This window comes from Electrona antarctica, assembly GCF_951216825.1.
Source record: "Electrona antarctica genome assembly, chromosome: 20".
NCBI lineage: Eukaryota > Metazoa > Chordata > Actinopteri > Myctophiformes > Myctophidae > Electrona > Electrona antarctica.
Genome location: NC_136801.1, coordinates 38,068,605 through 38,095,971, shown reverse-complemented (window position 1 = coordinate 38,095,971; position 27,367 = coordinate 38,068,605). Strand labels below are relative to the sequence as shown.

Genomic DNA, 27,367 nt, shown 5'->3' with positions numbered 1-27,367 from the left:
TACAACACATTTTTTGTTGTTTTTCTTCTTTGTAATTATTTGTTTGGTCCAAAATATTGTTTGTGTTGTCATGAGTTGTCACGACTCGAGTTGGCTTTGTCCGCGGCGTAACCGTCTTTAAATAAATACTTAAGAAATGTCTATGAGGAAAATGCATTGGGTTTCATTTCCTGGTCCAGGGTAGGAGGCGGGACTGCGACGCTCTATATACCTTGATTTTAGTTCCACCCTCTCCTCATTTTGAGTGCTCGGATCGCCACCTTTTCTTCAGCATTCCAGTCCCACTGATATTTATAAGTCTATTTTGAAACTATTCCGCACCTCCATCGAAGCACCCGCTTGATTCTCTCTTTGTCGCTCTGCATTTAGTTATAGTTATGTTAACTTTATGAACTAAATACAAAATACGTTGGACCCCTTTTGGTGATTTAAGCATTATGTTATACTTTAGCTATTGGAAAATAGCAGATCTACAAGCTCATAGCGCGCCACCGAGTGGCGCGCTACGAGCTTGTAGGTCTGCTATTTTTTTTAAATCGAAGAACGACTGACATAGAAACATAGCTTTTTCAGAAAACTGTCAGGATTGTAGAAGACATTTTTAGAATCTGATCTCAGGTCAGAATGGGTTAACCTGCGGGCCGCTATAAGTGATGGTGGGGGACCGCATGTGGGGCCCCCGGCCGCCAGTTTCCCCTATATGGGCTAGAGAGAGAGAGAGGAAGAGTGGAAGCCATGAGTGCAGCAGTTTGCAGAGAGAGAGAGAGATTACAAGGTGTGTCCAGTTGCAACGGTATTGAATTGCACGACACAGCAGAAATAGAACTTGTGGGGAAATGGAGAGATAACGAATTAAGACGAGATCAGCTGAGGAGATGGAGGGGGAAAAAGGACAAACGGAAAAAAGAGAGAGAGAGAGAGGATGAACAAGATGACGAGGGAGCAGAGAGAGAGAGAGAGAGAGAGAGAGAGAGAGAGAGAGAGAGAGAGAGAGAGAGAGAGAGAGAGGATGAACAAGATGACGAGGGAGCAGAGAGAGAGAGAGAGAGAGAGAGAGAGAGAGAGAGAGAGAGAGAGAGAGAGGATGAACAAGATGACGAGGGAGCAGAGAGCGAGAGAGAGAGAGAGAGAGAGAGAGAGAGAGAGAGAGAGAGAGAGAGAGAGAGAGAGAGACTCTATACTCTATAGTGTATACGTATAGTTTCATTACATATTCCACTGTTAGGTTCCTAGCTAACGTATGATTCTTGATTACCGTTTGTATGTATGTGATGTATTACCATGTGTTGTTCTTGCTTACTGTAAATGGCTCTGGATTAAGAGCGTCTACTAAATGCCTAAATTGTAAATTTTAAATTGGAGAGAGAGACATGCACGGGAAATAGGGAAGGAGGCTCTGCATGTAATTACATTGAGAGAAAGAGACTGCCTGGAGACAGTGATGTTGAGGAAAGAGTGAAGAGAGGAGAGGATAAGGGAGGGGTGAGGAGGAAAGGGCAGATGAGGAGAGAAGAGATGGAGAGGAGAGGGGTGATATGGAGAGGAGAGGGGCGATATGGAGAGGAGAGGGGTGATATGGAGAGGAGAGGGGCGATATGGAGAGGAGAGGGGTGATATGGAGAGGAGAGGGGTGATATGGAGAGGAGAGTAGAGAAGAGGGGTGATATGGAGAGGAGAGGAGAGGGGTGATATGGAGAGGAGAGGGGTGATATGGAGAGGAGAGGGGCGATATGGAGAGGAGAGGGGTGATATGGAGAGGAGAGGAGAGGGGTGATATGGAGAGGAGAGGAGAGGGGTGATATGGAGAGGAGAGGGGTGATATGGAGAGGAGAGGGGTGATATGGAGAGGAGAGGGGTGATATGGAGAGGAGAGTAGAGAAGAGGGGTGATATGGAGAGGAGAGGGGTGATATGGAGAGGAGAGTAGAGAAGAGGGGTGATATGGAGAGGAGAGGGGTGATATGGAGAGGAGAGTAGAGAAGAGGGGTGATATGGAGAGGAGAGGGGTGATATGGAGAGGAGAGGGGTGATATGGAGAGGAGAGGAGAGGGGTGATATGGAGAGGAGAGGAGAGGAGAGGAGAGGGGTGATATGGAGAGGAGAGGGGTGATATGGAGAGGAGAGGGGTGATATGGAGAGGAGAGAAGAGAAGAGGGGTGATATGGAGAGGAGAGGGGTGATATGGAGAGGAGAGTAGAGAAGAGGGGTGATATGGAGAGGAGAGGGGTGATATGGAGAGGAGAGGAGAGAAGAGGGGTGATATGGAGAGGAGAGGGGTGATATGGAGAGGAGAGTAGAGAAGAGGGGTGATATGGAGAGGAGAGGGGTGATATGGAGAGGAGAGTAGAGAAGAGGGGTGATATGGAGAGGAGAGGGGTGATATGGAGAGGAGAGGGGGCGATATGGAGAGGAGAGGAGGGGCGATATGGAGAGGAGAGGGGCGATATGGAGAGGAGAGGAGGGGCGATATGGAGAGGAGAGGGGCGATATGGAGAGGAGAGGAGGGGCGATATGGAGAGGAGAGTAGAGGGGTGATATGGAGAGGAGAGTAGAGAAGAGGGGTGATATGGAGAGGAGAGGGGTGATATGGAGAGGAGACGGGTGATATGGAGAGGAGAGTAGAGAAGAGGGGTGATATGGAGAGGAGAGGGGTGATATGGAGAGGAGACGGTGTGATATGGAGAGGAGAGTAGAGAAGAGGGGTGATATGGAGAGGAGAGGGGTGATATGGAGAGGAGACGGGTGATATGGAGAGGAGAGGGGTGATATGGAGAGGAGAGGGGTGGAGAGGGGTGATATGGAGAGGAGACGGGTGATATGGAGAGGAGAGGGGCGATATGGAGAGGAGACGGGTGATATGGAGAGGAGAGGGGTGATATGGAGAGGAGAGGGGCGATATGGAGAGGAGAGGGGTGATATGGAGAGGAGACGGGTGATATGGAGAGGAGAGGGGTGATATGGAGAGGAGAGGAGAGAAGAGGGGTGATATGGAGAGGAGAGGGGGTGATATGGAGAGGAGACGGGTGATATGGAGAGGAGACGGGTGATATGGAGAGGAGACAGGTGATATGGAGAGGAGAGGGGTGATATGGAGAGGAGAGGGGTGATATGGAGAGGAGAGGAGAGGGGTGATATGGAGAGGAGAGGGGTGATATGGAGAGGAGACGGGTGATATGGAGAGGAGAGGGGTGATATGGAGAGGAGAGGGGTGATATGGAGAGGAGAGGGGTGATATGGAGAGGAGAGGGGTGATATGGTGAGGAGACGGGCGATATGGAGAGGAGAGGGGCGATATGGAGAGGAGAGGGGTGATATGGAGAGGAGACGGGTGATATGGAGAGGAGGGGCGATATGGAGAGGAGAGGGGTGATATGGAGAGGAGACGGGTGATATGGAGAGGAGAGGGTGATATGGAGAGGAGAGGGTGTGATATGGAGAGGAGACGGGTGATATGGAGAGGAGAGGGGTGATATGGAGAGGAGAGGGGTGATATGGAGAGGAGAGGGGTGATATGGAGAGGAGAGGGGCGATATGGAGAGGAGAGGGGTGATCTGGAGAGGAGACGGGTGATATGGAGAGGAGAGGAGAGGGGCGATATGGAGAGGAGAGGGGTGATATGGAGAGGAGAGGAGAGGGGCGATATGGAGAGGAGAGGGGTGATATGGAGAGGAGAGGGGTGATATGGAGAGGAGACGGGTGATATGGAGAGGAGAGGGGTGATATGGAGAGGAGAGGGGTGATATGGAGAGGAGAAGGGCGATATGGAGAGGAGAGGGGTGATATGGAGAGGAGACGGGTGATATGGAGAGGAGAGGAGGGGGGCGATATGGAGAGGAGAGGGGTGATATGAAGAGGAGAGGAGAGGGGCGATATGGAGAGGAGAGGGGTGATATGGAGAGGAGAGGGGTGATATGGAGAGGAGAGGAGAGGGGCGATATGGAGAGGAGAGGGGTGATATGGAGAGGAGAGGGGTGATATGGAGAGGAGAGGGGTGATATGGAGAGGAGAGGGGTGATATGGAGAGGAGAGGAGAGGGGAGATATGGAGAGGAGAGGGGTGATATGGAGAGGAGACGGGTGATATGGAGAGGAGAGGAGAGGGGCGATATGGAGAGGAGAGGGGTGATATGGAGAGGAGAGGGGCGATATGGAGAGGAGAGGGGTGATATGGAGAGGAGAGGGGTGATATGGAGAGGAGAGGGGTGATATGGAGAGGAGAGGGGCGATATGGAGAGGAGAGGGGTGATATGGAGAGGAGAGGAGAGGGGCGATATGGAGAGGAGAGGGGTGATATGGAGAGGAGAGGGGTGATATGGAGAGGAGACGGGTGATATGGAGAGGAGAGGGGTGATATGGAGAGGAGACGGGTGATATGGAGAGTAGAGGGGTGATATGGAGAGGAGACGGGTGATATGGAGAGTAGAGGGGTGATATGGAGAGGAGACGGGTGATATGGAGAGGAGACGGGTGATATGGAGAGGAGAGGAGAGGGGTGATATGGAGAGGAGAGGGGTGATATGGAGAGGAGAGGAGAGGGGCGATATGGAGAGGAGAGGGGTGATATGGAGAGGAGAGGGGTGATATAGAGAGGAGAGGAGAGGGGCGATATGGAGAGGAGAGGGGTGATATGGAGAGTTCCCCATTATAGGCGGGAAGCCAGTATGTTATATAGCGGGAAGTACAGTATGTACAGTATTCAAAAATTAAAAATATTTGATGCTGCTACAGTATATAAATATTTGAACTTTTTCCAGAAAACTTAAGGTCAGGATTTAGAAGGCATTTTCAGAATCGGCAGTCCAAAATGGGTTACTTAAAACTAACGGACAAACAACATTTGGACATAAAAAGCCTTATTTATAGTTTGTTGTGCAAGAAATCTGCCGATCTACAACCTCTCCACACATGTCAGGCTGCGCGTGGCGTGTTGCGTGGTGTATTTTCAGTGCACACAGCTCAGCATCTATAGGTCTCTGCCCGACAGCCACCGCAAGCCTATAGACCTCAGATCAGCAGCCGAGGAATATGCTTTGTGTAACAATGTGACGGAAAGAGAATCTGCGTTCTTCCCACTCCTTTCAAAGAGATCATTTTCCGGGAAACATATTATTATGCAACCTGCACACATCTCAAGTCATCATCATGTCATTTGCATGGAGTTAACGCGCACGCACGCACGCACACACGCACACACAAGCATGGAGCGAGGCGAGCATGCAATGTAACAGAAATACAAAACAAGGGCATGAAAGCAATTAGCTTCCTCCGTAGACGAGACAGCGGGGGGTCTAGGTGGGCGTTGGGGGGTGGGGGTGGGGGGGCTTACATGTGAAAATCAATGGGACGATCTCTAATTTCATGGAGCAGACGTGGTCTCCGGCGGATAAGATCGATCCATATACGCTGCCTCTCGGACCCAATAAGTTCTAGCTGATTGAATAAGGGTGCTCGCGAGTCTCAGCCAATCAAATCCCTATTGTGTGCGGCGATGGAGTGGCCTTGGAATGAGCACAAAGGGAGGCAATCAAAGGGACTCATCATCATCATCATCATCATCATCCGGCTCCTTCCTTCCTAGCCCGTTTAGACCTGAGACCAGATTTTTTTTACAAAATGTCGTGACAGTTTTCTAAAAAAGAAAAACCCCAAAAGAAACGTATGTTTCTATGTCAGCGGTCAATTAGTTCCAGGGACCCCCCCCAGAAGCAAAGATTTGAATAAAAAATGTCCAATGTGAAAGAATACGTATTCAAAGACATTTTCACGATTTTTCAACAAATAGCAGATCTACAAGCTCATAGCGTGGCAATCAGTGCCACGCTATGAGCTTGTAGATCTGCCATTTTTCAACAGCTGAAGTGAGTAGTGACACATGAACGGTGACACAGATGCGTCCTCAGGTGAAAATGGGCTAGAAAACCGTGCTCTCTCATTTGGCTCGGCTCTCTTAATAAAAAAATCACACCTGTGTGAACTGAGTGGTGTAAGGTTTTATATAGCATGATCAGCTGTGGTCTGACGTAATGTCTGACGTAATGAAATAAGGTAAGGTATTATGTAGCCTGATCAGCTCTGATCTGACGTAATGAAATCACACCCGGATGTGATTTCACAACTGGCTTTTTCTGTGCAGAGAAAATGACCACGGTTGCTACGGTCATCCAGTTCACCCGGGTGTGATTTAATTACGTCAGAAATTATTTTGAACATAGCAACCATGGTCATTTTTTTCTGCACACAAAAGCCAGTTGTAGGAGTGGTTTACACCACTCAAAAAACCGAGGAACATGTTCAATACTACAGATTGAGCTTATAATAGTTTAGGATTTTTTCCATTATATAGTTTAGTTTGAGCCTTTTTCAATCCTGCACCTGACGAATAAGTCAGATGCAGGATTGGAAAGGGCTAGAGTAAGTATTGTGTAATATAAACTCAAGAAAAGATCCATCCATCTTCAACCGCTTATCCGTAGTCGGGGTCGCAGAGACAACAGCTCCGGATGGGATCCCTGAGGCGTGCTATTGCAAAATAGCAGATCTACATGCTCGTAGCGCGGCACCGAGTGCCGCGCTACGAGCTTGTAGGTCTGCTATTTTTGAAAAATCTGAAAATGTGGCGCAAATCTTTGAATATATATTCTTTCAGAGCCAACGTTTTAACTCAAATCTTTGCTTCTGGATGGGCGGGTCCCTGGAACAACATATTTTCAGATGGGGGTCGGTGGCCAATTACATATAATGTTGGGGGTCTTTGACATGAAATAGTTTGAGAACGACTGACATAGAAACATGGGTTTTTCAGAAAACATTGGACCCTCAAACTGTCTGCTAAAGCAACTAACTCCACCACCTCCCCCCCCTCTCATGCAAGTAATATATTGACAATATATAAACTCACAACACCAACTTTCAAAAAATAAGGTCTTCTTCATTTCCCGAAAAACATGTGTATTTTTCATTTTCTGAAAAATGAACATTTTGGAGTGGTTTCTCCCCGACAGCAGAGATATATATAGGGTTTAAGTTAAAGACATCACACAAGCTGTCCCCTTTAATCACAGATGATAAGACCACACTGTATACAACTACATACTGTAATCCCCCTATCCCTCTCTCTCTCTCTCTCTCTCTCTCTCTCTCTCCCCCCTCTCCTTCAATGTCAAAGCAGCAGCAGACGAGGAGAATATTTCTAGCGTTCTCCATGTCTCTCCTTTGGGAAGCTATACCTTCAATCATGGAGGTGACTTTGAACTCAACACTGTGAAGACGGCTTCAATGCTGCGTGCGTGCGTGCGTGCGAGCGTGCGTGCGTGCGTGCGTGCGTGCGTGCGTGCGTGCGTGCGTGCGTGCGTGCGTGTACCTCTCGACTCCACTGTGGGTTCACAGTGTTGCACGCGATGCCAGACCTCCGCTCCTGGCCGTGGTGGGCCAGAGAGGGGAACGTGCTGTGCTTCCCAGGCTGGATGGAGAGCTTCAGGTACGGGTCGGGGTTGAAGAACATCCCCTTCTTTAGCCCCACGGCCTGGAGGTCTGCAACAAACAACAACAACAACAAACTGTCACATTGTTGATTTCGTTAAAAATGTCGCCAATAGCTTTTTTCACTGACAAAAAGTGAATAAAAACGAAATAAAAAGCCATGACGACTAAAACTAAGACAAAATATATTGAGAATTTCGTCAACAAATTAAAACTAGACTAAAATATTAGGGAGTGGTGAAGAGATCCAATGGAAAAATAGCTCTGAAATCTTGTAGATCTGCTATTTTCAGCATGCAACCAAGTTTACAATCAGACATTACGAAGCCATCAAGGCCCGCCAGAATTAATTTCAGTCAAACAAAATGAACAGTCGACTAAAACTAGACTAACACTAAAACTAAATGGCGTTTTATTCAAAAGTCTGACTAAACTAAAAACAAAATGCGATCATCTGTGACGCGTGCACGCTTCTACGTTCTACGTCTCTTAATCCAGAGCGATTTACAGTAAGCAATAGCAACACATGGTAATACATCAAATACATAGAAATAGTCATCAAGAATCATACAGTACGTAAGCAAATAATCTAACATCCGTCTAACGTTAGTTCTGTACAATTAAACTATGAGTACACTATAGAGTGCTATATCTACATAATATATATCTACATTATATCTAAATTACATATTTTAGCTTTTACACACACGCGCACGCGCACGCGCACACACACACACACACACACACACACACACGCACACGCACATGCACACGCACACGCACACACACACCAAAAAAAACGTAATATGCAAATTTAGAAGAAGAAGAAAAAAATGGTTAGCGAGCAATTAACATGATTATTGTTGTTGCAAAAACACAGACAGCGTCGTGTTTGTGTTAATGCTGTGCAGCGCTGCTGTGAGCGAGAACGTCAGCCAAGAGGAGCGACGCAACGAGAGAATTCAACTCCCCCCCCCCCCCGCTCGCCAAAGTGGTTTGGAATGAAATATACATGAAGGCAATAGAGGCACACTTTAAAGGGAGTTCTGAAAAATGTATGAGCGAGCGTACGACGCCACAGGCCACGCGTTCAGCTCCTGTCTTTCCAAACCTCTTCCTTTCCAAACCAAATCCTTCGAATAAAGATGGTCTTACAGTAAGCAAAGCACAACACCAGGGAATCCATCAAATACATATAGAAGCATCATAAGCTACAGAACCTAACATCCGCCTAACGGTGTCTGTACAATGAAACCGTGAGTATACACTATAGAGTGCTATGTCGACATACTGTAATAATATGCTATCTAAATTACATATTTTAGCTTTTGCATACACCTGCAAAATGAAGTGGAACAATACAACACAAAAGATATGCACGGTTTACTTTGACCCCCATGTTTTTAATAAGTTGTTTTCTAATAAGTGCGTACTTATTGAATGGCAACCCTTAGGCCACCGCTATTAGAATTTGGTCCTTGAGCTTAACCCATATTACTCCAGTTTTAGCTTTACTGCATTGGCTTCCGGTTGTTTTAGGATTGATTTCAAAATTATTTTACTTGTTTATAAAGCTCTCAATGGTCTCGCACCTTCCTACCGCCATGACTGCCTGCCTAAATATGTCCCAAACCGCCCCCTCAGGTCTTCCACTGTTGGCCAGCTCGCTGTGCCTAAAAAAATGGCAACTAAAAAACACGGTGAAGCAAGCAGCTTAAAGGTATATTCAGTGATTTGACTTAATCTAAATATCACTTATTTTTTCTTTTTTTCTGGATAATCCTCCCTACTATAGAGTGTGCTGACCATATAAGGAGTTCCTCCCTGTCCCCAGTGAGCCCCTGGGGTCAAAAAACCCTAGTTTCAGTTTTGGTGGCGGGTGGCAAAGCCTTCATCCAATCAGGATGAGAGGGGCCTTCCTCCAATCATGATCGAGTGGGGGCGGGTGGGTGCACATGCTGTTGGCCTGTTGCACTTCCCCCCACTGTAGAGCGTGCATGTGCACATTTTGTTACCGGGGCGGACTGGGTGGTTTTCCAAATCACTCAAATCACTGAATGCTCCTTTAAAGGGGCCTTGCAAACGGGGAGCGAGGAACGCACACGTTGTTGCCTGGATCAACGACAGGTCTGCTACAGCAGGGGTTCTCAACCCGTGGGTCGCGACCCCTCGGGGGGTCGCCAAATTATTTTAGGGGGTCCCCAAATTATTAAAAAAAAAAAAAAAAAAAAAGATTTTTTTTTTTTTTTTTTTAATTCACGGTTTTTCAAAAATAGCAGACCTACAAGCTCGTAGCGCGCCACTCGGTGGCGCGCTATGAGCTTGTAGATCTGCTATTTTTCAATAGCTAAATTATAACAACAACACCAAAAGGGGTTCCCGCCCAAAATGGTTTAAGGTTATTGTAGCAGTCAATTTATATTGGGGGGCGGGAGGGGGCGGGGCGGGGGTCCCGAGACGTTGCCAAAGCATTTCCGGGGGTCCCCGGCCAAAAACGTTGAGAACCCCTGTGCTACAGGTCTGCTCAAGAGGGGCGCGACAACGCAAGCGTAAGCTAAACCGAATCCAGGTCTGGTGAGTCGCGGGCGTGTGCACGAAACTATAGCACGCGTGCAACAAATTCACGGGACCGTGCTCACGTAAATACGCTCAAGACCTTACTTCTACACTCTTGCTTTGAATTGATCTTTAAATTCCATGTCCTCACTTGTATTGCATTACTTATATTATTTTAATGTTTTACGCCTGGCTTTTCTTTTCTTCTTCTTTTTCTGCTCTGTAAAGCACTTTGAGCTGCATTTCATGTCATGAAAGGTGGTATACAAATAAAGTATTATTATTATTATTATTATTAAATCTTTACAAATCTTTGACCTGCATTTTCCGCATCTGCCTTTTATAGCGCCACCAGGAGGCCGACTTTTGTAAAACACATTTTTGATATTACTCCTCCAGATTCTGTCCAAAAATCTCACAAATCGTTACACAGTATCTCTATGGTCATGTGCTCAAGTTGGATCTGTCCGATATTTCATATTCCATCCTAATTGGCTATAATTGGCTTTCACAGTTTGCAAGATTGCCCCGTTTTGAACAAAAGCCTCAAATCATGAACGCAGCATGCAATTTACGTGAAATCTTTCACACATTTTCTTACTAGGCTGAGGAATATATCCCACCCTTTTCACATTGGCCTGTTATAGCGCCACCAACAGGTTGATTTTTGCAAAACACATTTTTGGAACAAAATGCCTCAAATCATCCAATTGGCATCACCAGGCACTCTGCATTTCCTCAACAAAATGAAGAAAATTGTTGCAAAAAACTAACAAACAAAAAAACATGTTTATATTACTCCTAAACATTTTGCCAAACATCTCACACAGTCCTATCCTCCTGGTGGAGACCTGTGCCCAGAAGGGCACTTTTTCTAGTTATTATTATTATTAGCCCCAACAAAGTATTATAGGTATAGGTTACCCTGGGAAGATATGTGTTATTCACATCAGTGGTTTCCAAACTTCTTATCCGGTCCATGACCCAAAAGACAATTTTGACCCAGGACAGTGAAAATAGCAGATCTACAAGCTCACAACGCAACGCTTCGCGCCACATTACAGATTGTAGATCGGCTATTTTCACTAGTACTTAAACATTTGTTTTCTAATTTATGAAATTTGATTTTTTTTTAGATATATTCATGAAATGACTGGAAAATGCTTTTACTCCACTACAATTGTCTGACAAGTTTAGTTACTAGTTACTTTATACATTTTGATTATTATTACAAAACACAGGCTACACTATACCACTCCAGCCCTATATACATTTCAGCCATTTGAAAATAGCCGATCTACAAGCTCACAATACGATGCGAGTGAGTGAGTGAGTGAGTGAGTGAGTGAGTGAGTTAAGATAAAACAAAATGGAATGGAACCAAATTTGGGAGCCTTACCACACAAGGAGAAGTTGATGAGTCTTCTGTTGCCCAGTCCCTGGTTCACCTCTGGACCAACCACTGGCTTCAATACCTGGTGGGGGACAGACAGACAGAGAGAGAGAGAGAGAGAGAGAGAGAGAGAGAGAGAGACAGAGAATTACTAAGATCCTTTTCAGGATTCAAATTCCAAAACAGCAAAAAGTAGCAGATCTACAAGCTCGAAACCTGTCGGTTAAATAATCTTTTGTGTGTGATGCTGTAGATCTGTAGGATGATCAAGTATCTAGTATATTTCAAGTTTCCCCAAACCTTTGAAATTAGCAGATCTACAGGCTCTCAATGTGTCGCATTGTGACGCATTGTGAGCCTGTAGATCAGCTATTTTCAAATGGCAAAATAGGCATATATATATATATATAGACCAGGAGCCCTAATTATGGATACCAGGGGCGTAACTAGATGTCACTGGGCCCTGACGCGGGCTGATCAGCGATTGCCCCCGACAACACCTCATCCGACCAATGACAAAGCTTCTAGGAACATCTTTGAATGCAGATTGCGGCCCCTATAGATGTGTCACAGAGACACATTTTTTTGGGAGCGTTCTACCCATTACTGGCCGTCTGAATACCAAAAAAAAAGAAAGGTCATGTAACATTTTTACACATTATTGCTTATAGCAGCTTTAAGTAAATCGACTTGGCTGCTTTCCGCCACCGTTTGTGGCACACCGCTCGTCGGTCATATCACACTGCTGCTCGTTATCCCCCCCCCCCTCCCCTCCCCCGCTGTGGCCCACAGGTGTCAACATTAGCTAAAAGGGTCACAGCTGCTGCTGATTTCACTTTGCCAATGTCACTGTGAGTGTTAATAGGCAGCCACAGCCAGTATGTCCCTGTTTGACATACAGTATAATTCACTGAAACACTTCAGCTCAGAATGCCCATTTAACCATTTATTGCAAAGCTATTGCATCTAGTGTGATATAATATCATCTGATATCATATCACATTTGATATCTAAGATTATCTGTGCACCGAGACACAGCTCTGATATCAACAACGAACCCCAGAGCAGAGCATAACATAAAGACATAACAACGACATAACTGTCAATGCATCCACACATAGATATTGATTGAACATGATCATAATACAATCCATAAAACACATAATAATCAGAGATGCCCATAACAGAACTAGATACCACTAGTACAATCCATAAATCACATTTATAATCACAGAATCCCCCATTACAGAAATATTGCCACAGGGAGGAGGCCGGGGAGGTGGAGGAAATTTGAATGCTTTATCTGAACAACAGAGACAGTCAGCTAGCATGAAGACTAAGGACTGCTTAAATGTAGGCCTGTCGTCGAAATAAAAAAAACGTTCGCTCTGAAAGAATATATATTCAAAGATGTATGCCTCATTTTTACGATTTTTTCAAAAATAGCAGACCTACAAGCTCGTAGCGCGCCACTCGGTGGCGCGCTATGAGCTTGTAGATCTGCTATTTTTCAATAGCTAAAGCATAACATAATGCTTTAAACACCAAACGGGGTTCCCGCCCAAAATGGGTTAAAAGGACACCTCATGAGTGAGTTAGCTGGCAGCCAATGAGAGTGAGGGGAGTTGACATGGAGAGAGACTGTGTACAGGAACACCTAATCAAAACATATAGAAATCAGCTGCTCTGTTCTCCCAGAGAGCAGCAGACTGGGTTGCTATAGGCTAGCGAGTTTCTTGGGACGTTTGTGGTCGTGGTGGCTACATCTGTTATTAAGACATATATTTTTTAGCAAATATATTAGTTTTTGGGTAAAGGTGGTTGCACGCTGGACGAGTTTTCCGGAAAACCGATGGAGAAACGCTGCTAAAAATCTGAAAAACGCTAACTGTTTATTGCTTAAATTATATGTTAGCTGTTAATTGGCACTGCCCTCACGATTCAACTCGATCACAAATCACCAGCCAACGATTCTACGATGCATCCCTATAACTATAGACCTGAACTGGGAAAGGCTACAGTATCTTGAAGAGATGTCTTTTTGAGTACACACATATACACAGAATTCATTTGTATATTTATCACTATTGTTTTAATGTTATTTTCCAGAGTGCAGCGCGTTGCTATTTAAAAGTCCCATTTTGAGCCGGCCTGACATAGCACGCCACACACAGTGGGATCAATACCAGCATGTGAGCCATCATTAGAGCCCTCCATTGATTTCACAGCCAGGAAGGGGATGAGGAGCAGATGGTTAGAAGGAGGTCTGTGGGGGGGGGGGGATTCACCACTGGTGGAAAAAGGGCCACTTCACCCATTTTGCAACCAGATCTGATTTTAATCCATTCTGGGCGGGAACCCCTTTTGGCGTTAGCATTATGTTATGCTTTAGCTATTGAAAAATATTCAATATTTTTGTAAAATCGTGAAAATATTTATTTCAGAAAACTGGAGGATTTAGAAGATTTTTTTGTCTGGCCAAAATGGGTTAATGATGTTTGGGAGACACAGAAAACACTTTCCTGCATGGGGTATTTATGTGTTTTTTTATATATATTTTAGTAAGTGTCTGTGATGTCATATAGAGTATAGACACTGCGGTCTCACTTCCTTCCTGGACTTTGTTGTCTCAGTAAGACAAGACAGCACAGGGACGTACAGTACAATACAAGGTCTGCTAAACAGGATTCATCCAAGAAAGCCTACCGGCGGCTTGTTTCCATTGTGGTCCATTTGTACTCAATTCATTGAAAACATTTAATGATAGACCAATATACAATACTATGCAAAAACATCATACAAACTAAATGTAAAGCAAATAGCAAACTAAAGGTTTCAAATACTTGTAGTGGAAGCACAAATATTTGCCTCTGAAGTGTAGTGAAGTACACTTTTCAAATTGGAAATACTCCAGTAAAGTAAAAAGTAACGCACGCACGCACGCACGCACGCACGCACGCACGCCACCGAGTGGCGCGCTACGAGCTTGTAGGTCTGCTATTTTTGAAAAATTTAAGAACCACCGACATAGAAACATAGCTTTTTCAGAAAACTGTCAGGATGTAGAAGACATTTTTAGAATCTGATCTCAGGTCAAAATGGATTAAGTGAGTGTACTTAGTTGCTTTACATCACACAACTTCATCTCAATTTCCCAGGACTTCACATTCAACAAAATCACTTTCCACATTTGTGTTCCCAACGGGAAGTGGATTTGGATGGATTATGGTCCCATGGCAACCTCCCTCTTAGGGCTGCATCAAATGGCCGTGATGTTGATGGTGATGATAACGGCGAGGCTGAGCCAAATGGCTGTGAGCATAGCTCACATTGTGGACCGCAACCATCTGTTGTTGTGTGACTATCCTAAAATAAGCAATTTGTGAACAAAGCTCTAACTGACATAGCGGAGTAAAGGTGGTTGAACAGTGAACACTGGACGCGTTCGTAAAACCAATGGAGAAACGTTTTCCAGACACTAGTAGATTATGACAGTCACAACACCAAACTCATCAGAGTCAAAGAGGTGTAAAATGGTCTCAGTGCATCCATAACATCATCATTAACAGGTGATCTGTCCAATGCCAGACAACCAGTGACCATTAACACGTTTAATATCTGCATTTGAATGCATTTTCTATAGTGAATGAAGCATCAGCCATCATAGCGTGTTTTAACCTGGGAAAGAATGTGGGGTTTGTTCACTATAGCATTTAAAAAATGTTTTTAATAAAGTGCAGCCACAAGCCTATTGAAACTAACAATGACTTGACTTGTTTCCCATGAATATAGGATATGAGTATTATAAGAATGACATATCCTGCTCATGAATGAATACCTTACACTTACACTAAAGGATTTCACAGGCCTACACATTGGGATTTCACTGTAAATATAGATAAGTGATTAAATGAGAACAATAGAGCACAATTTGCTACGAGACTTTGAGGATTTGACAATATACTCATTTGTTGTTAGGCCGTACCAGTCCTGTACAGAAACCCCACCACTGTCTTCTAAAGTCGAAACTAATTGAACTTACATTGCAACTTAATCAAATAAAAATATAAAAGTACAGGGTGTGCGGTAGTATACTTGTTTGTACTTGTACTTGTTTGTACTTGTGTACTATTTATGAAGTCTGTTTGCAATACTTTAGGGGGTGGGTGGCAGTTTGTGTTTTAAAAACAATAGTTTTGGAAAACTGTTTTTCTTGTTGTTTCTTCACCAGAGCTGGTTCTATGTCACTGAAATAATATGGAGCAATCATATAATAATGCCTCTGCTGCATGCAGTAACACTTCATTAATATCCACTTATTCAATATTATTAGACTGTACATATATTATCCAGATAGTCAGTTACTCCATATTGGATATAGATATTCATATATTAAATATGAAGCTTACAAAGCAATCTCACAGTTAGCAGTTTATTTCTAGAATGTTGCATAGAGCATGACCTGGGGGAGGAGTCAGAGAGGGGTGGAGCACATGCAGCAGTTTGTTATGATTGGTGGCTGATGATTCTATTGTTACACACTTTGGCCAATCAGCACCAAGCAGATAGTAGTTCCTGTTGAGTCAAAACTCAGAAATTGACAAAATCTGGTCAGCATGACATCTCACACCTCAGAAACTACATCTCCCAGAATGCAGCAGCAAGATGGCTGCTCGTTACCTGATTAGGAGCACCTTAAAAGGAATGGAGCTTCAGTCATTCAAACAAACACCAGATGCAAACAGCAAAGACAACTCTTGGGTTCTACCTCCAAAGACGCCAATGGTCGGTGATATTGTATTGTTTTATTTACTTATGTATGTACTGTTTGATGTGGTTAAATATGGCTAATTGTGTTTAGTAGCTTCAACTGCTTCAGTCTGAAGTGGGGAAGGAACACATTAACTTGCTTGAGAGTTGGATTTAATTTATGTTTAATAGTATCTCTTTACAAAATAAGACCAAAGTTAGAAATGATTAAGAATTTAAAAGACTACTAAAATATGGACAATTCATGTTAAAGGTTTAAAATGCCTTGTTCAATTAGAGCTGATCTACAAGCTTAAGTTCAGCTATTTTCTTTAACTACTTATTCAATTTAAAATGCTAGATATTTAAAGGTGAAGTAATTTGAAATGTTTAAAATGTTGACTTTAATAAGTTAATTTAAAAGACATTTAATTTAGGCATTCGTTGTTTAAGAACACTAATTGTTTAAAGACATTTGATTATTTAAGAATATTTAATGTTTAAAATCAAGAATGGTTAAAAAGAACCTGTTGGTTTGAAAGGATTATCATTTGTTGTTTGGCAATGTTGTTAATCTTTTGTTTCTTGTGTTCGAAGGTTTTCAACCTAACTGAAATGACCAGCCAATCACCAATGAAGCCAACACTGAGCGTAAAAGTTGGAAAATAAAAAATCATTGGCTTGAGTTGGAAATTGGAGTTGCGTCCTTGTATGTCCTTTGGAGTGGGACAGAGTTGAACTTTACAGTTCCACCTCAGGCTCTCTGGTATAAGAAGAGTTTGTAGTTGTCCGTTCAGGATATCAATACTTTCTGATCTCATCTGACTGTGGACTCCAGGCTTGAAGTGAAGATGGACTCTCTCAACGCGACCTCAAATGATTCTGCTCAACAGGGAGGACCCAATGATCACCAAGACCTCTGTAAGTTACTTACTGTGTCTATATGGATATACAGTATGCCATAAGGATGTTTTTTTTTTTTTTTTTATCTAGTCATTTGTTTGTTTTGATTTATTTTAGCATTGACTACCAGTTTTGTGTCTTTTCTAGAATATAAAACGATTGTGGAATCGAAATATAAATGGATGCTAAATTGATAGGGTACATTAACTCTACACTAGTTTTTGCTATTTTAAGTCCAGGAAGGCCTCTAAACATTTCCTTTTTCTTTCCAATTCAGTGTTGCATCAGTCTGGCTTCCCTGTTCTACCAGAGGTGAATGAACAAAGAAGCTTGGCTAAGCAAAAATGCCACTGCTGTGATCAGTGTGGAAAACGCTTCCCTACAATGTCCAAACTTAAAACACACCAGAGAATTCACACTGGAGAGAAACCCTATGGATGTGATCAGTGTGGACAACACTTCTCTGACAAGTCCAACCTTAAAAAACACCAGAGAATTCACACTGGAGAGAAACCCTATGGATGTGATCAGTGTGGCCATCGCTTCTCTGAAATGTCCAGCCTTAAAAGCCACCAGAGAATTCACACTGGAGAGAAACCCTATGGATGTGATCAGTGTGGACAACACTTCCCTACAATGGGAAATCTTAAATCACACCAGAGGATTCACACTGGAGAAAAACCCTATGGATGTGATCAGTGTGGTCACCGCTTCTCTCAAATGACACAACTTAAACGCCACCAGATAATTCACACTGGAGAGAAACCCAAATGATCGTGATGTGTGTGGAAAAGCCTTTGGTATATATATTTGTTGTGACCATACAGCTGTATGTATAGATCGATTTTGTTTAACTTGTTAATGGATTTTCTTATTGGACATTTTCAAGACATTTTAAATTAGACACATTGTCTGTGACAGGGAAGACATGAGTGCACATAATCACATTTTGTACATGTGTTGTAAGTATAGATGAGAAAAAAAATGTGTTACAAAATACATATTGTGTACGTTCTTATATATTATGGCTACAGCCATTGGTCAATATATGAAAGGGGTATTTCACAGTTTGGGGCCATTTTAACAGAAGTCCATATACAAGCTTCCCATTGTATTTTCAAACACCATTTTAACCATGTTAGATTCATTGAACATATCCTGACGCAGACCCGAAGGGGTCGAAACGTTGTATCCTCTTCTCCATGGCCGGTGTGTGAACTACATCTCCTTTCATCAGATTAATTGAAAACACCCGTATTCTGGTGACTGATTGTCATGTTTGCGGGTGAGTGATTTTTATTACTTTAAATTCATTTTTTGGTACAATACTTTTTCTACTTGATGAGGCTCTTTTTATTTCCTTTTTTTAATATATATTTTTTTATGTTTGACATCACAAGATGTATTATCTCTCTTTCCTACTCAGATCATGTTCTCAAATGGCCAATTATCTGGTTACCATTTCAGATTTGTCTCCATTCCAACAGAGAGAAATTAGCACACATTTATGAATATAGGCCTAATGTATTTTATAGTGATATATGTGGTAAGCACATGTGAGCATTTTTTTTTTTTTAAATTAAAACCTGTGAACGAAATAGTGTGTCATAAGTTCTTAAATTCACAGTACTTCTCTTCATAGTACTGGTCCATATTTTAACAAAAGATATCCCTTACAAGTTACCACACCTTTAACATTTCACAAAGGATGATAATAATAAGTTCGGTGTGATAGACCTATTTCAGTAGTTCTGTTGAAACTCAGAGTCAAAGAGGTGTAAAATGGTCTCAGTGCATCCATAATGTGATCCTTAACTGGTTTATGGCCAGTGACGTAATTGACGTAATGAAATCAATAAATCCCTTATGGCCACTGACGTAATTGACGTAATCGATTGATTCCCAATAATCGGGAGCTTATTGTCGCAAAATTTAGCATTTTTTAGCTAATTTTGCTAACGGCCGATGTAATCTTCCTAAAACCGGCCGAAAATCCGCGCGTGCACGGTCGATCGCGCATGCATCGCTGCGTAAAATGCGATGTTTTGGGCTTGATTAGAGCTTAATTTGACTTAGTTATGAAAAATACGATGATAGCTTAGCATTCCGGACATCTTTCATTGTGGCACACTAGCAAAGCTACTGCCGGATATTTTGATCCTAACCGGATGTGGTCATCGTTCACTCGCTCCTTTTGGTCAGAATCGGCAAAATGGTGACGTTACCGCCACCATCAGGACTGATTGTCCCAATACTATAGTCTTGCCCCGTCAGAATGAGATATAGTGTGTATATCGCGGATTTTTCTATTGGCATTAAAATGACAAATTAAACATATGAAAAATGCTGGCTGAAGAATCAATCCACTGTTAATTAGGTATAGCAATAAGAGGGTTAACAGGTGATCTGTCCAATGCCAGACAACCAGTGACCATTAACACGTTTAATCTCTGTATTTGAATACATTGTCTACAGTGAATGAATCATCAGCCATCATCATTTAGCCTGTTTACATTTTAACCTGGGGAAAGAATGTGGGGTTTGTTCATTATTTAGCATTTGAATAAACATTGAATAAAAGTGCAGTCATCACAACCCTATTGAAACTAATTCCACACACCTGCGTGCTCCTCATTCCCTCAGAGCAACACAACCTGAACAATGACTTAAAGACTAAGGTGGCTTTTAGACGAGGATGGTGTTAATAAGAAACGACAAAATAAAGTATCGTTTGCTGGGGTCCTTTTAGACGAGAAGGGTGTTCTCAGGAGGTGAAAACGCATCAAAGTGAAACCACCTCCCAGAGTGGAAATCTTTGAGAACGCCGTTTTATCCCTTCTCCGTGTAAACAGGCAAAACGGTGAATCCGCAAAACTTATGACATCATGGCTCACGTTGGCTCGCAGCGCATATATTATTACATTGATGCATAATTATGATATAATGAAGTTCCTGAACTAGCCTCCCTCCTCGCCTACAAAGCGCTGCTCATCAGCGATGGTGAATGTAAAACCATGATGTAAATAAAATGCCTTAATTGTGATAGGTGGCAGCCGCGGCAGCAGCGTTTATGTAGCGGCCTAATGTATTATAAAATATATAACCATCCCGTGGTGCGCTCTGCCTGCATGCTCTGGGCTGTCTGTCACCACCATCATCCTCCCTGTGAATGAAAATAAAAATCCAGTCCCCTCCCCAGGGGATTAAACAAAAAGGAATCACTCGCCCCTATTAACCTATTAATTAACATCACATTTACCTCAGTATTATTTATTCCTAACTTTAATCTGGTAGAGTTTTTAATATGTGAGAAAATAAAGTGACCGCAAAAATCGCGAAAAACTGTCTGCTGTGAGTCTTGAACTCACGGCCAATGCGCACAATGGTCTCGTAGTCTAACACTTAACACAGCAAGCTATGTAAGTTATTGAAAAGCAGGGGTTGAAGTGTGTACTTGTAGTGTGATTGACACGTGAAGGGGGAGCTGGCTCTTCTTCTTGTACATAACATGGGTGACTGGTCTATTTGGCAGCCCGTTACCGCCACCTAGCGATATTATAGCGTTTTCATAAAGTGTGCGTTCTCGTGTAAAGGGTCAATAAAAACTGAGAACGCAACGGGACTTTGCCGTTTTATCTGGAGATGGTCGCCGTCTAAAAGAGGCCTTAGTTGTCACAACTATGGTTACCTCTCCATGTCCTGCTGTATCAGAGTGTGAGGAGAGTAATCCACAACAACTCAACTAGTAGTTGAATAGACTTAACGAGCCCATCAGTGTAAAAATAAAGAAAGACCCTGCCCCTACGGGGCGAGGCTTCTCCTCCCCCTCCCCCTCCCAATCTCCTTCCCAAATTTCTGACAAAAGGCGTTGAGGGCTGCTTTCACCCAACAGCGGGCTTGTATATCTCCTATTTTGGAATAGCCAATGCAAAAAAATAAAAAATAAAAACATAAAATTGCACATGCTTTCCCGGTTTTAATGGTTAGAACACTTAGACAGCTAAACCCGAGTTTCCTGAGATGTTTGAGTCGATCTTTCCCTGCTAAACACGACTTTCCCGTCTGTGGGGGCCCCCCGCAGATGGGGGCCTCCCACAGATGGGGGTCCCCCGCAGATGGGCCCCCCCCCCTGCAGATGGGGTCCCCCGCAGATGGGGCCCCCCCCGCAGATGGGGGCCCACCGCCTGTGGGTGCCAATGGAACATCCACACATAATGGAATGCTATGGGACGACACAGCACAATTATACGATTATATTAACCCATTCAGGCCTGACGTCGAAATTTAAAAAAAAAAGTTTTCTAAATCATGACAATTTTCGGAAAGATTTGAGGCACATTTTAACGATTTTTCAAATCGCAGACCTACAAGTTCATAGCGCGCCACTCGGTGGCGCGCTATGAACTTGTAGATCTGCTATTTTTCAATAGCTAAATTATAACAATGTTTAAAACACCAAAACGGGTTCCCGCCCCAAAATGGGTTAATGGTTAATGTGGTTAAACGCTAACGTGACATGGATGCGTTCCAGGTCTCAATGGATTAACTAACTTTTTTTTCTTCGTTCCATTGATCAAGGACTGTATCTTCCGACACTAGGACACTCGTGCGCGCTATTTCAAGGCACCCGTGCGTGGATCGGGTGATTCTTCAAAGGTCAGTGAAAAACACCATCAGTCAAAGATTAATTCATTTAAGTAGTGTAAAGTGTTAATGCCGTGGTGTCTGTAAAATGTTGGAGAGGCTGCAGCTCCCTCTTCTGTCAATAAGGCAGGTGAAGGCAAGCCAGATACTGTACAGATTTTCACAAGACATACAAACATACTGTAAGACAAGCGAGATACTGTACAGATTTTCCAAGTAGATGCATTTCACTGCTTGCAATCTTATGCTAGCAGCCATCCACAATCGCGCACGCATTAAAATAAACATAATGCACTTTGTTGTCTGCATTGCAGTTGCTCGCTGCCGGCGCCAACAGTGGAAAAGCCTAACACACCCAACAGCAAGATAGTTGTGTGTGCGTGTGCGTGTGCGTGTGCGCGTGCGCGTGCGTGCGTGCGTGCGTGCGTGCGCGTGTTTATGTGATGGCTAATTGCTCAGCATGAGATGATGAATGTAATTATCTCCGCTCCTCTCACTTGGAAGCAGCCATGAAGCGTAGGACGAGACAACTGTTCTACGGTTCTATACACTACTGTATGTCAAGTGGAAAGTGGAAACCTCATACTGTATGTCCAAAACGGTTACTTTTCAGGTTTCAAACTCAAAAATATGCAAAAAAAATAAAATATGCATGAACTTCTAAAGAAAATCTCCCCTGTTGCCGGAGCTTTATATAAAGATTTCAGTCAGTTAACCCATTCTGGGCGGGAACCCCTTTAACTAAGCATTATGTTATACTTTAGCTATTTTTGAAAAATCGTGAAAATGCGGCACAAATCTTTGAATATATATTCTTTCAGAGCGAACGTTTTTCTTATTCCGACGTCAGGCCTAAATGGGTTAACTCACGAATAGATCATTTAACCAATATTTATTATGGAATGAGTGTGCATGTAATATTTAATCTTGGCGTTCGGCTCTGCAAAAAAAAAAAAAACTCCCTGCTCAGCACAATTATACGACCATCATTAACCATTAAGAGCAGGGAGAGAGATATACAATAACAACCCCCAAAGGGGAACAGAAATAGCAGAGCCCAGTCAGTGGTGCTGGGGTGGTGGTGGTGGGAGCAAACAGAACTAATAGCAGAGCCCACGCACCGGTGGTGCTGGGGTGGTGGTGGGCGCAAACAGCTCATAACGACAACCAGGAACGCAACAGAAGGAATGCAGGAACATAGCAGCCTTGGGTGAGCTTAAATACCCCATCCAAATGGTCAGCCATGACATGTGAGACTTGCATAGTACTGAATGAGCCCCTCGAAGTATATCTGCCAGAACTAACTCCGCAAGCTATACGTACTGTATCATAAACCTTTACAACTGTTGCCAGAGTTTTTATAAAGAGGATTTGTTTTTATGGGCCAAAAACGCGTTTGCGTGTTGGATGCTGACAGTAATAGCGCCAATGCTAGCGAACTAAGACAACGTCCATCCTTACTCCAGAAAAACAGCGATGTTCCAATGGCGATCACCGGATAGTTGTGATTTATATTACGAATATCGCCGATCTGTTCAAAACCATGGACAGCGCCACAGTTTCAGAGAAAAGAGTGTGCAAAGGCCGTGGCTAAGCTAATGGCTATGGAGAAACGGAAAACGTGCGGGCGGGGGCCGAGCAGCCGTGTCTAGGCACCGGATACATTGAATGACAGCGAAAAATGAAACACAGCCAGGCTTTCTTATAGCGATGTCAAACGCCTTAAGACGAGCCTACTCGTCAGGAGCACCTTGCGTAAATCATTTACAGGAATATACCCGTCATTAGCAAAAAAATTGTTAAACCATCACCATTCTCTCAACTCCCATTGCCTCGTCAATCCACTGATTGATCCAACATTAAGTCTGGCCCCTCTCAATGCATATTGCCCCAGGCAGATTAAGTCTGGCCCCTCTCAGTGCATATTGCCCCAGGCAGAGTACGTCTGGCCCCTCTCAATGCATATTGCCCCAGGCAGATTAAGTCTGGCCCCTCTCAGTGCATATTGCCCCAGGCAGAGTACGTCTGGCCCCTCTCAATGCATATTGCCCCAGGCAGATTAAGTCTGGCCCCTCTCAGTGCATATTGCCCCAGGCAGAGTACGTCTGGCCCCTCTCAATGCATATTTCCCCAGGCAGATTAAGTCTGGCCCCTCTCAATTGTGGGAGGACTTCACGGCCGAAGTGGTGACGAGCCAACCAGACTCGTCTGGAACCAGGCTATAACCAACCAGGGCTCAGTATGTAAATATGGGGCGGGACATTGCGAAAAAAAATAATAAAAAAAATCTAATACTGAGAGGGACAAGACTAATATCCACGCAGTGATATTAGTATCGCTAAGCACTGCCTATTTCTCGCTGACGTTGCGTTTTCAGGAAAAATGTTTTTATAATAAAACATGAGAGAGTGTAGCGTAAAGGTTTACCCAGGCTATCCAGCTGAGCAGTGTCCTCTTGCTTCTCCTGTCTGGACTGCTGGGGGACAACAGCCCCAGTTGAAGACACATGCCGTCCATCACACGCACACACAAACACGGACACACACGTAGTGCGCACGCGGACACACACGGACACGGCCAGGGTATCCGACCGTCCTGCTTAATCTCTTGCCTCTCTCTCTCTCTCTCAGTTGACAAACAACATCAAAGACGGCCGTGTTCCTGTGGATGGATCTTCCAGTTCGGGGCGGCAGTGGCTCAGGGGGTAGAGTGGCCCGGTATAGAGCAGCCGGATGGGAACCGCAAGGGTTCCCGGTTCGATCCCTGATGGTTCCCCCAGAGTTATACTGTCGAAGTGTCCTTGAGCAAGGCTCTGAACCCCTAATTGCTCCCGATGTCCAGGCCGGTGCCTCGCATGGTTTCCTCCGCCATCAGTGCGTGTCTGAATGTGTCTGAATATGAATCCATGTAAAGCGCTTTGGATAAAAAGCACAATATAAATGTGCCATTTACCAGTCGCACCTCTGTCCCGCCTTGTTCTCAGCTCCAATCCTCTCTATCTTCTCCCGTGTAATCTCAGAGCTTAACTGACACTCCTCTCCTCTCCTGTACCTATATTTTCTCTCTCTCTCTCCCCCTCGCTCACTCGGGTCACGGGGGTTATTTTTAAACCGTTGTGTCCCGGTGAAAAAAAAAGGGCACAGATCAGGTTCAGGGCCCATCAGCATTTTTCCACTTTCCAGGGGCCACATGCAGCAGCATAAAAATTGGACAGCGAGCGGCCGGTGAAACCTAATCGCCTACAGCGCTGGTCAGGAGCAGCACCCGGCGCTCTCCTCCACTTCACAGTGGTGTAAAGTAACACATGTAAGTACATTTACTTAAGTACTAGGGGCGGCGGTGGGTCAGGGGTAGAGTGGCTGGATGGTAACCGCACGGTAGCCAGTTCGAACCCGGGCTCCCCCAGAGTTAGTGTTGAAGTGTCCTTGAGCAAGACACTGAACCCCAAATTGCTCCCGATGGGCTGGCAAGTGCCTTGCATGGTTTCTGCCGCCATGTGTGTGTGAATGGGTGAATTGATGCACAATCTATGATAGAGGCCCCCTCACAGTGATGACGTATAAACACCACACACACGCCACCGACCTCATTCTTCATTTGATTGTTTGAGAAAGCAGAGCAGAGACACAGCAATAGCACCGGAGAAAGACAAAAGTTTGTCCAGGGCAAACTTATTTTAGACGTGAGGACCTAAACCTGCATGTGTGGTAGGGTATAGGCTAAGGCTACCACCAAGGCACTGCTTACACCGGCTGACTGGCAGCAATCACACCAGCCCCACTCACCAGGTCCGTCCCTGATGCTGCTTTTGGGGGGGGGGGGGGGGGGCGGGGGCCTGGCGCTGCGGCCTATACCTCGTATTGGCTATGCCTTACTCATAAAGAATTCCTGGCTCCGCGCCTGCCATGTGAACACAGCATAACGCCGTGGCAGGATAAGAACGTCCGTAATTGTGTAGACTTCTTGTAAATTAAGTAATGCAGATGTTTAACAGTAATGTATAACTCTTGACAGCGTAAAATGAAACCAAATGGACCTGGAAAAAAGTAACTGATTTTCGTATAACATCTTTAACTCCCAAGAGTTAAAGATCTATATTCAATAATGTTGGTAACATTTTTTGTTACCAACTCTCTCCATCATTTCGCTGGGGACCACCTGGGAACCCCCTCAAGGACCACTGGTGGTCCCCGGACCACTGGTTGAGAACCACTGGTGTGGAGGATAGAGGCCATGCAAGGAAACGGATGTGCAGTCTGTGCAGTTTTAAAGTCATAAAGGACACATGCAGGTCGGTCGGTCGGTATTCTGCAGAGTATAGCCCTGGCCAGAGACCAGGTGCTTGATGATATTGCCCTTGGGCAGGTGATGGTGGTGGTGATTCCACTTTTTGGCTCGAGAGAGGCTTGTATTCCAGGTGGACTATATGTGTAATACAGATGTAGCAGAGTGGCTCACAGCCTGCAGCCTGATTGACTTAAAAAAGTGCAGATCGGCTATTTTCAAATGGTCGAAATGGCCTGATGTGGTTAATGTATGTTTTGTAAATGGTGCATTTTAAAATGGTAAATGGTGCATTTATATAGCGCCTTTATCCAAGGCGCTTTACATAGATTGTGCATTACATTCACCCATTCACACACACATTCATACACTGATGGCGGCAGAAACCATGCAAGGCACCAACCAGCACATCAGGAGCAATTAGGGGTTCAGTGTCTCATGCTCAAGGACACTTCGACACTAACTCTGGGGGAGCCCGGGTTCGAACTGGCGACCTTGCGGTTACCATCCGGAGACTCTACCCCTGAGCCACCGCCGCCCCCAATAATAATGATGATCCAAATCTAAAAAAGTAACTGATAACTGAAGTTTTCAAATAAATGTAGTGGAGTAAAAAGTACAATATTTGGACTTAAGTAAACGTACTTAGTTACTTTACAACAGCGAGTATCGGGTGTACCAGTACCTCTGGGGGGGGCGGGGGGGGAAAGGTTAGACACTTAAAGTGTTTGCACAACTACATTCGACCCATTACAGTACCTCACGCACCATGGGAAACATCTCTTTCCATTCAACCTATGATGTTGTTATATAACGAGAATACTTATTTGGGTAACAGAGTAACCTAACGAGATAGTCTGCAATTAGAGTAATCCGTTACCTAGTTACCTTTTCCAAAAAACATGGCGTTACTAGTTACTTTTAAGACCTATAGGGCTCCATTTTCGTCACCGCTAAACCCCTTATCCCTAAACTTCTTTGCCTTTTTTTACTATTTTGCAAAACATTTTTCAATAGTTAAAATGGCCAGTCTACAAGCTCACAACGTGTCAATGTAGATTGGCTAGTTGAACTATTCAAAAATGTTTTTCAAAATATATATAATATATATAATATTAAAAAAGTTTAGGGATAAGGGGTTTAGCGGTGACGTAAATGGATCCCATAGTTCCCTGTTTTTTTTTCTGTTGCCACAAAGGAAAAATAATCAATTTTCAACGTTTATTTAATGAATGAGCTGTCAACTGAGACATGCAAGGCTGCTGTAAGCAGCGATACCGTCGCGGCCGCAGATGCTATACGAAAATCATTGACCCGTCCCATTATGCTTTGCAGTCTGTGGTGATTGCATGATGATCGTT

At 44.0% G+C, this 27,367-nt stretch overlaps 1 protein-coding gene and 1 long non-coding RNA gene across 2 annotated transcripts in view; one reads left to right on the top strand and one right to left on the bottom strand.

Moving 5' to 3' along the window:
* The window catches only part of LOC306913309 (E3 ubiquitin-protein ligase HECW1-like), a gene marked incomplete at both ends in the record, with an annotated part of 139,982 nt that overhangs the window by 45,197 nt on the left and 67,418 nt on the right, over window positions 1-27,367 (bottom strand). The window contains 2 exon segments of the mRNA XM_079489898.1: window positions 7,359-7,528; window positions 11,433-11,508. Coding sequence (XP_079346024.1) covers window positions 7,359-7,528; window positions 11,433-11,508 — 246 coding nt within the window.
* Window positions 16,068-18,469, top strand: LOC306913502. The gene is made up of 3 exons (XR_013788551.1): window positions 16,068-16,211; window positions 16,773-17,096; window positions 17,356-18,469. It is a non-coding gene; the product is annotated as an uncharacterized lncRNA (long non-coding RNA).